The sequence below is a fragment of the Glycine soja genome, chromosome 18 (genome assembly GCF_004193775.1).
Source record: "Glycine soja cultivar W05 chromosome 18, ASM419377v2, whole genome shotgun sequence".
NCBI classification, from domain to species: domain Eukaryota; kingdom Viridiplantae; phylum Streptophyta; class Magnoliopsida; order Fabales; family Fabaceae; genus Glycine; species Glycine soja.
The window spans coordinates 10,125,823-10,137,065 of NC_041019.1; the positions used below are offsets into that span (position 1 = coordinate 10,125,823).

Sequence of the window (11,243 nt, forward strand, 5' to 3'; positions counted from 1 at the left end):
TTTTCTTTTTTATAGATTATATGTATTTTTTATGAGAGAAATTTTTTTTATCCGTATAAGATTATGAGCAATAAAGTTCTTTTCTTTGAATATTTAATATAACTGTATATTATACTGTAACGTTACTTGATTCATACATACTTGATAATACTCTTTTAATTTTTTTAATTTTTTAAGTATAAAATCATTTATTAAATTTTTATATACAAGTATTTCCAACATTTCTCAGAAATGATATATTAGGCGAATATATAGTACGTACTTGATTTAATGCACCTTATTATATAATTGTTCTTAAAACAAATGTAAACAGTTTTAATTTCCAAAAAACCTCATTTGATACTAGTAACGATTATAATATGGAAAGTAATATTTGATGAGTAATGTATATATTTAAAATAGAATATAATATTTCAATATAATATAGTGCTTCTAATGAAGTATGGATTTTTTTTAAACTGTTCTTTCCATATCTTCAATTCTAAAAATAAATCAAAATTGAAGAAGTTGCTACACCACTTGAAGACTATCACTTTTCTATTCCTCTGGGTCACTTCTTGAATTCAAATGTATACAATATTAGGCATTTAAATAATTTTAGGAAAAATTATTATCGAAAAATGATTATTTAAATTATTAAAAATTATAGCGATATATCTTAGATATGAAATTATAAATGATAATAATTATTATGTTGATAATAAAATAATTTTAATGTGAGAAAAAAAAATCCCAATACATAAGATATAATTTTTTAGACCTTAAATAACTAAGAGGCCTTAGGGAATTGCCTTAATAAGCATTCCACAAAACAAAGGAGTTAAGGAACACAAACAACAACAACCTGGACCTGACTATTGGCAGCAGCTACATGCAATGGTGAGAGTTTGTCATCATCACCAGTGGTGTGTTTCAAAACATTGGGGTCTTCCTCCACCATGGCCTTAACAACCTTCTATTTTCCATGTGCAACTGCATGGAACAAAGCATTGTCCTTCCTGCAATTTTTCCCCGTTCCCATTTGCTCAATCAATCCCAACTTGATAATATTGAGCTATGTATATATATATAATGTATATAGAAAATATATATACTTGAGTTCATGTTAACTTTGTAAACAATATTTAAACCATATATATATTGAGTAACATCCACACATGTGATATAAGTTAAATCTTTGTCATGTGTGTACTTATTATGTAATATGTACATAGTTGGATAATAATTATGTGATCATTAATTTTCTCATGTGTAGTACTTGTTTTTCTGTCAGTGCGTTGTCCATGTTACAGTTAATTAGTTACACTTTTAGGAAAAGAAAAGACTTATTGGTTAAATACGATTAAATTTATTCTACTCTTTTAATTTTTCTATTTTGATTATTATAAATTTTGATTTTAAAAAAATAATCTTTTTTTATGGTTTTTAAAAATGATCTTTATTATTAGGAAATTACTAAATCTTACGAAATTATTAGATGAAATTGGTGCACAAATGGACGAGGATGATTTTTATTTTGGGTGAACCCGAGGTTTATATCTATTACTAGAAAACAGGGATTTATAGTTACTAAAATTAGGGATTTAATTTATTCTTATGTATTTATTATTGATTCTGTTGTACCCTAATACATGATTATGAATAAAAAAGCATGTGTTAACATTTAAATATATTTTCTATCTACACAAAGAAACTGTTTGAATACTCGTTGCTTTAGAGAAGTTTTAATGCAACATTTTACTCGATAGGTTCTTGGGGAATTGATCGTCTATTTTCTAAGGAGGATAATACAATTCAATCAGCGGTTGAACTCAGGTTACTCTTTTGCTGATTCTAGAAGAAATGTGGGAGTCTTATCTTACTACCATAAAATGCAACTTCTGCTACACTCTTTCAGTATCCACAATGATGTCTTAGAATTCATATAACCATGTATTGTTGGTGGGGAAAAAACATGATACTTTTTTTTCCTTTTTAATAACAGAAAAGAGTTACCATGCAGCATGGTAAACAATTTTGAAATCGACCATAGAACTTAGAACATCATGATTGATCTTCAGCTCGGTCTATAGATGGCTTCCACTATGCAATTTTTGGTTAGGAAAGGTTGGCCTGGCCAAATGAATCTTACAAGGTTTGGATTCAGCTTAGTTGCACGAATTATCATTCTTAGATCAGATAAAAAACAATTAGACAAGTTTTGCTGAAACATCAAAAATTAAGTTCAATACTATAAAGTTCATCATCACCCACTTTATCCATGCAGGACAGGTATCTTAGAAAACAAACATATGCAGTATCTCCAGCACACTTTCAAAATCTAAATTGATAAGTAGAAAACAAGATACAAGACTAATTAAATTGAACTTCAAGATAATATATAGTAGAAACTCAGCACACTCTTGGCAATGAGCATTAATATAGACCTTCCTCAGAGGGCTATTATGGCTATGAGGCAGAAGCAGCTCATTAATTGGTACAATAATTTCCATCTGAGTTCCTGAATTTCTGCAAAGCACTATTTGGATTTTAGAACAAAGATTGCTTAGGACTTGCTTTTACATAGATACAAAGAAATCCAACATCAGTACCTCCGAAAAAGCCATTAGTCATCAAAGTTGTCAATTTTGATGGGAGTGATGTCATCAGCAACATCAAAGTGCCCAATCAATCGTGCGAAGAAGACCATTTCTTGTTCAAGTGTAAACTTAATGTTCTCAGCCTGCATCCAACCCATTACTACATATAGTCAGTGTTTTGTTCTAAAAGATGAGCAACTAAATCAGAACGCACCTTTCGGAAACCGTGTTGTTCTCCTTCATACTCAACAAGAGCAACTGGCACACCTTTTTCTTTCACCGCCTGGTATATTTTCCGAGCTTGATCCGGTGGCACAACCTGCAATGCACAGAATATATTTGTCAAGATGATTTTTGAAGATTATATATAGATTTGGGAATAAGTAGACAATATGGTAAGGGAAAATAATAATAGCATTGTTACTAACCTTGTCCTCCAATCCTTGAAATATAATGATGGGACAAGAAAAATTGTCAACATGATTGATAGGGGATCTTTCATACATATCCTTATCATCTCCTGCAACCAGTTGAGATAGACTGAACACCAAATGGAACAAATAAACTAACAAAGTAAAAGGTACTTTAAATGGTCATCATTGACTTACCAACTAGGTTTTCAACGTAATGGGATTCAAATTTATGAGTTTCTGCTCTCAACAAGTTCAAGTCAGCTATCTGCTTAAGAGACCCCATTGGTAAATAAATTCCATTGAAAGGACAATAGCTTAACTTATATTCTTTGTTGAAGTTATAAGAACAAATACTGAATTTTTTACTTGATATTGGCCAAAAGGCTGAGAAAGGTATATATGTTCTTTAAGCAATTTAATGGTATTGTCCAAGTCAAATGGTAATACAGAAGGCAGAGGAATTATTGATGTTTCAGCATTTTTTGAAGAAGAAATAATTTTCTTCCCCATTCATTCAAGGTTATGCAAGATTGAAATATGTAGGTAGGTTTGGTAATAAAAAAAAAAAAAAAACTTACCAATCTGCTAAACAACATAGTAAACAACACAAAGGATAGAGATAAAATCATGTCTGAATCATATAGTTTTTATAATGAATAGCCCATGGAGAACAAGAGGGAAGAAAAATAGTCTAAAAACTGACAGTATAAATAGTTTTTATAATGTCATCCAATCACAAATTGGCATGCATGGTAAGTTTGTTGACTTTTACAGTAAGTACTATAAAAGTCATACCTATTATGATTTTTACTTGGTTGGCAGTGTAAAATTTACATTGACAGTACATAGAAATTAAACGTGAGAGGGAAATAGAAGTATCAAAAGATTCACTCACACCATACAAAGAAGCCCCAGCCTGAAAAGTATCTCTGAAAGCAAGGACAGCCAAGGTGGTATACCCACCAGCAGAGCCCCCCATAATACACAGCCGCTCCTTATCCACCTTTCCACTGTCCACCTAGATAATAGATTATATCATATAAACTTTCTTATAACAGATCCATCAACCAAAAAAGTAGGAAACAATAAAACAAAACAATTACCAAATATGTAGCACAACTACAACAGTCATTAACATCAACTATTCCCCACTGGCGCAAAAGCCGTTCTCTGTACACCCTGCCATAACCTTCAAAACAATATTAAAGACAGATAAACTTAGTTTCATCTTTTCAACGAGTCATTCTGTCAAAAAAAATCTTTTCAACAAGTGAAAATGACTACAACAGGCTACAAGTAATACAGATGAAACAGTGAATAGTAAATAACTAAAACTTTCTTGGATGGCCAACAAAATAAACAAAAAAACAACCAAACAGGCCCAGAGAGAACAAGAAAAGGAGGGTATAAAACTGGTAATATAGTTTGGAACATAATTTAGCAGACAAGGTGAGAAACAAACCAGTACTTCCACCATAATTAACATCAACGACGGCCCAACCTCGACTAGTCCAGTACTGAACGCTCAAATTTAAAATTCCACGAGTTTCTTGAGTTGGTCCACCTGAAACATTCAAATAAAATAATGCACATATAGAAGTGTATGTTTCATGAAGCCATTAGAGTGATAGAACCCACACATGACAACTTTGACAAAAGTAATTAAGTGCAATGAAATCAGTAACAAGGTACTTTGCTATTTCTTGACAATTGAATTTAATTAAGAAATTTTAGACAAACTTGTTTTGAAACATATTGAATTTCCAATTCAACTTCTCATTGTATAATCTTGATACCTCCAATCCAGCAGAGACTACATCTTGACAGTATAATCTCTGACTACGAAGCATTAGATTTTCAGCAGAATGACATTTATCAAAAAGTGTGTAGTATAGCTCGGATATTACTTCATCAGCTATTTAGAGGACTGATATTATAATTGCAAAATGAAAAACTAGAAAATATTAATGCAAAGACTGCCAAAATCATGGGTATTGTCTTGCTGACATGAGAGGGGAGGGAGGAACCAGACAGAAATAAACTGAAGCCATCATGTATTCAACAATGTAGAAACAAAATTACTACTTCCACTTTCATTACAATGCTCTCTTGACTTCCATAATATTCAGCACTATTAGCATACCGTTATAATTTTTTTTAAATGCAATCCATTCATGTAAATAGATCATGAGATATTAAACTGTCTGAAATTTGGAATTCTGGTGGCAGAGGGAAGACCCCACTCCACAGGTTTTAGGCATCTAATTGGCCAAATGAATTATAATATGAAATAGAATGTGATCAGTCCAGATACAAGACCAAGATTTACCGTGGCTCTTCAATAATAATGGAGGCTTTTCTTCTTTGCTAGCTTGGAAATCAGGATTAGATGGTGGATAAAAGTATGCATAGGCATTTTGACCTGGAACTTCAGTTGGAAATTCAATAAACTCTGGTTTACTGATGTAGGAACTATACTTTAAACTGTCGGGTGACGAAGACCAAATAATATTGAAGTCCACTGCTTTTGATTTATCATCATCGAAAGTCACCTGGAAAGCAAGAGATCTGTCATGGAGTGCATTGAAATAACTAAGAAATAGAATGATGGGTGGAAGAATGAAGCACCTTGGCCACTGACGATGGAAGAACCTCAGATGCTCCCTCCACGTATAGGCAATCATTACCAGACGTCTGCAATGACATGATGCAATAACTAAGAGTGTTAATGCATTTCAAGAATTGATTTAAACCTAAAAGAGAAAAGCAAGGAAACAGTTTTGTAAATTACTATGTTATTTATGTCTGTGCAAGGGAAATCAATCACAGTTAGCTTTGAGCCCTGCACATCAATAATTCCCAGATATGACTTTCCATGCTGCCTGAAACAAGACTTTGAATTGAATGTATCAGATTGGACACAGAGAAAGAGAAAGAGATAGAGAAAGAGAGGAGATTTGCAAGTAGGAAGATTTAAAATCACCTGTAACTGCAAGCAATTAAGTTTTTCTGTTTAGAACTTTCAACAAATTCATAAGAATTCATACCATAAGTCCACAGAGGCCTTGTAAACTCAGCTTCCAAAGAATAAACAGACACAACCTTATTCTCAAACTCAATCTGTAGCCAGCCAACTATAGAAGTTAGAAAAGAAAAGTACAAACACAAGTAATTAATCAATTTTTCAGTGGCTATTGCATGTCCAACCAGAAAATTCATTCAAGCATGCTTCCAATTGAATTATTTGTCACAATCATCTTCCGCACAAGGGAATCCAAGACAACCAGAAAGGGAGTAGGTGATTATATGAAGAGTAAAATATCAACGGATAGCATTTGTATTACTAAAACAAAGAAATGTTCAGCCTGAACCTCACTAACTGGATCATGCCCAAAACAAGCTTCATTATATTGGTTTTAAAATGATTCAGATTAATAAGGAGTATTTAACAATGCAGAAATTAGAAAATCAGAAGTTCATAAAAACCACTAGATATAATTAATGGCTTGCAGAAATAGTAGGTGAAAGAAAATTACCCATTTATGGATATTCCAAAAACCATTTTCCTTGTCTGTCACGAAAAACAGCTCCCCTGTATAGTTAAATTAAAACATAAAAACATAATTAACCTGAATGCACAGAAAGATCAAACAAATGTTCCTGTTGGAGTCAGTAATCAGCTTTGAATCGCTAACATTCAATGAGAATAGTATCAAGGAATTAATGAGCCTATGTCTGGAGTAAAAGCAATAGAGTAAAAGCCAAAAAGTAAAAGCAATAGAGTGAAAGCCAAAAAGTAAAAGCAATAGAGTAAAAACCAAAAGTTAAAACATAAAAGTTCTAAAGCATCGAACATTAAGAGGTCATAAGTTAGCATAGATCAAGGATCCTGAGCCTATGTCTGGTGTTATCATGACTTGATGATCTTAAGAAAACATCACTCAACAAAACTAAATGATTGATGATTACTGTTAATATGTCAATTTTTGGTTGTATAAAACTGCCAAGTCTCCACAAGAGAAGGATCATCTTTTGGGGAAAGGTGTTACAAAAATGCTAGTTTATGTACCATCAAGGGACCACTTGGGCTCAGTTGGAGACTCCACACGAGAAGGATCATTCCCAGCAATACAAACACGCTTGTAGATCTCACTGCAGGGAACCTTAAGATGATTAAGCTTCAAGTTGAAACATGACATATACATGTAATAAAAAACAGGTACTCCAACTATCATCTGGAACATGAAAACAAGATCTGGGATACAAAATAGGAAACAAAAAATGGAGGGTAAAGAAGAAAAACATTTGAGGGAATAAAATCTATGTATGACCCTGTATGCAAACAGTGCATGACAAGAAGAGTATGCTTTGTGTTAATAAAGTTGAGATTTGAAAGGTGGATGCCCAGGTAACCACGTTTCTCCTAGAGGTTATGAAAAGGGGAAACACCATATGATGTTTACATCTTTTCAATTAACAACATATTAGACCTGTGTTGCATGATTCAGAAAAGAACTGAATATATGTTCAAAAGTACCAGGTGTTCATATTTAAGGAGATCATATCATAGATAGACTTGTAATAAATTTCAAAACCAAAACACACATAAGAAATGAAAACAATTTTTTGTCGCCTCAATTGGGAGACCTACATGGCGACATGCTAAGCAAACTATCTTAATTCTTACAAGTTAGTACCATGACAAAGAGTTCTGCTCACCCATTTTCAGAAATATAGCCAACCCAAAGTTCTGTTTTATCCCACGGCATGCTGGGGTGATTCCACTGAATCCATGTTATTCTTTCACTTTTTGAATCTAGACGGGGGAAAGCATAGAAGTCACTCCCGCTAACTAGCACTTCAGGTTCTGAATGTCACACAATTAAATCAGACATACTATTGAACAACTGATTGTATGATGAAAACAACTATCAATCCACTGAAAATAACACAACTTTTGAAAACCTTGGACGAGTAACAATGAAATAGTCATTTTCAGTAATCATCCAACCCTCTCTACAGGTTCAACACACTAGTAAGATGGAAATTATTACCCTGAAGATCCTTGCTGCCAAGTGCTATAGATACAATTGTTGTAGGTGGGTTTAGACTGCTTTCCCGACGATCTAGCAACACGATCATACATTTATGACCAAATAAATGAATGATTTAACAGGTACAATACAGTGGGAACATTCTAACTTGAGCCTTGGAGATAAAATGATCGTGGACTGCTTACCTTCCCTAACACTAATAAAACGGTTAAAGCGTGCATCCAATCTTCCATCGGCATAGCTGACTAAAGGTCCACCATAATCCGGAGTGAGCGGTACGGGAGGCACATCTGCTAGGCAATAAACCATAAAATTCCAGCACTAAAAGAAAAACAATGTTTCACATACACTTTTTGAGAATCATAACACCAAATCAATATTTCCAGATGAATATAAATGATATACATACATTGACCAAAGTTAGTTATCAAATCTCCCTTTTCTTAGTGGGTGAAATCCATGTGAATCTAATTAGCCTCACTTCCACCAACATGTAACAAAGAATGTACTGAAAAGAGTGCATTAGAAATTATGTTTGTGCAATTTCTTTATAGATAAAACAAAACTAGATGTAACTTGTAAGTAACATAGGACTACACTTCAGGTCAAAAGGGGGCACCAACAAACATGCCATTTCATGGCATTAATACAGCATGGCATTGTTTTGGAAAATGTGGTTATTGGAGAATGAAAATTGATGGTAGCTCAATGCTCACCTAGAGAACTAATGGACTGCTTGTACAATCTCTGATCATTGTAATTTGCAAAGAAGACAACATCCCCTGAAACAGTGAAAGCACCACCTCCATATTCCTGAGCCAATGTTCTCACTCCAAACTCCTTAGGAGTAATATCCACAGCTTCACCTCCATTGTTTTCCGGCTCAAGAACAAGAACTCCCCGCCTGAAACAAAAGTCAATGGCCGAACAAAAAAGAATCAACTTGCAAACTCCAAAAGTAAAAGCATTTATCTGAAAGAGTAAATAATTAATTATTTTTGAAATAAAAATATAACAATTTTTTTTTCACCAAAAGAAAACTAATTAGAAATATTTAGGATCTGCGTGTTAAACTTAAAAGAAATTATATATATTTTATTTTTTCAGAAACAATTAATAAAAAATGTATTTTGTCAACCATCATTATGTGTTTGATGGGTGGAAAACTAGGGAAAAGAAAAAATATGAATACACAATGTATTTTTTATTTGAGTTTAAAAAAATAGGAAGAAAAAATTTCATTTTAAAAATAAAAAAATGATTTGTTTCCATTTTTTCATTTTTCCTTTCCTTTAAACCAAACAAAGCATTACACTACAATACGACTTACTTTTTAAGTTGCTTGTTGGTGTGTGTGTGTGTTTATATTTAAAATTATATTGAAAATACTAATTAATATAATTTTAAAAAATATTCACATATTTATATTTCAAAATTTAAATTTTTTATATTTAATCTCACATTAAGGAATTTATTTTAGATATAAAATTGATTTTTGAGTTAAAAATAAATTTAATAATTTTTGCGTTACATAAAATATTCCTTACTAAATTTCACTCTGTTAACTTATTTTTAAAATAAAAATATCCTATAAATCAATTTTAATCAAAATTAATCTTATAAAATTAATTATAATCAAAATTATTTTTTAAAAAAATAAGTTTCAGTCAATATTATAAGTGAATGCATAACAACCCTATTATATATGGATGTTTAACAACATTTTTTATCTAACACTTAATAAAAATATTACTAAAAACTTTTGACGATATTTAAAAAAAAGTTGTTAAACATCACATATGTAGTAGTGAGTCTTAGACAACACACTTGTATTTTTATTTTGTTAAAAAGTATATATTATTAAAAAAAAAATAAACATGTTCTTAGTTAAAATAATAATAATTTTTCGTAGAAAAAAGCTCATATGAACGAATTTTTGGGGGGAAAATAAATTTTTTGGTTCTTTACTTTCAATCAAACACGATCAACGTCTCTCTACTTTCTTATGGATAAATTTTTCCAAACTTTAAAAAACATGTGAATTGAATATCTAATTAATTATTTATGAAAATTAAAAATTCTCAAGATAAAAAATAAATCTACATATTTTTTAAAGTTTGACATCAAATCCATCGTTATAAAAATATTTAATCTTAACCATATTCGGGCGTAAATATAGAAACTAAAAATACATTCTTTCTAATTTTTGATGAAGAATGCAAGAGTAAAACAGTGTGTTAAGCTTTCAACAACATTATAACGTTGACCTTTTTGTACTTCCAATTTCTCCAAAAGTGCTATTATATCTCTTTTTCAACGGGAAAAAACAGAAAAGCTAATAACCCAGAATTAAAGGACACTTCTTCATATAAAAGAAAACACACACACAAACTTGAAACTTACCCTGATTCTGTTGGACGGAATTCGAGCCAAATGAGGCGGCCACGACCATCGATGGTGGTGCCTCCGAGGTCCTTGGTGGCGCCGGAGACATCGTCGCTGGTGATGGGGGACTTCCATGATCCATAAGGAGCAGTGGTTACGGTGGCTGTTGAGAATGCCATTTCCTTTTGCAGTTGCAATACAAAAAGCTAGTGACTTTGAGTTCTGAAGGAACACAAACGTGCTTAAATGGTTGAATGTGTGAGTGAGTAACCAATAATGATTGAATAGGACTACGCGCTATGTTCCAAGCCTCACATTATCTTAATCATACGGATGAAAATGTTATTTTCAATCACCCACCAATTGTTTATAATATCACTTCCAACGATCAAAAGTAAAAGATTCCAAATAAAAGTTGTTAGCACGGATAACACATGCAATATTGGGATTTTGGGGCCATGCTCTGACAATTGCACATGTTATTATAATAATCATTATTCTATTAGGATAAATAATTATTTTTATCTCTAAATATATAAAATACCTACAAATTTATCATAAAAGATAGAAATTTAAATTTTAGTTTTCTAAAGTGAAAAAATATGACAAATCCATCAATCTTTTAACTTTCGTTTATTACCATTAAGGAAGGAGCATCCGTGATACGGAGAGACAAAAAACATCGTAATAATGATTTTCAACATGACTACTAAATAGATTAAACCAAAATGTCAATAAGTTACCATTGGACAAAAATGTCAATAATTTTTCATTGGACTAAAATGTCAGTGATTTTTTTTTTTTTGAATCAA

At 31.8% G+C, this 11,243-nt stretch overlaps 1 protein-coding gene across 2 annotated transcripts; it reads right to left on the bottom strand.

Annotated features, from left to right (window-relative positions):
- Nucleotides 1-2,198: 2,198 nt before the first annotated feature.
- LOC114397721 lies at nt 2,199-10,756 on the bottom strand. 2 transcript variants are annotated; one of them, XM_028359904.1, is made up of 19 exons: nt 10,450-10,756; nt 8,763-8,950; nt 8,232-8,336; nt 8,047-8,118; nt 7,712-7,859; nt 7,062-7,144; nt 6,529-6,584; nt 5,976-6,112; nt 5,784-5,874; nt 5,621-5,686; nt 5,322-5,544; nt 4,455-4,556; nt 4,096-4,181; nt 3,888-4,010; nt 3,188-3,257; nt 3,008-3,099; nt 2,794-2,898; nt 2,592-2,722; nt 2,199-2,518 (listed from the first exon to the last, which is right to left on the bottom strand). In XM_028359904.1, exons 1-18 carry the CDS (start codon nt 10,608-10,610, stop codon nt 2,606-2,608), a joined length of 2,025 nt encoding a protein of 674 aa, XP_028215705.1. In that variant the 5' UTR covers nt 10,611-10,756; the 3' UTR covers nt 2,199-2,518; nt 2,592-2,605. The 2 variants fall into 2 exon arrangements, with proteins under 2 accessions (XP_028215705.1, XP_028215703.1); XM_028359902.1 differs by having other exon boundaries at nt 2,199-2,508; nt 10,450-10,755.
- Between the last annotated feature and the right edge of the window lie 487 nt (nt 10,757-11,243).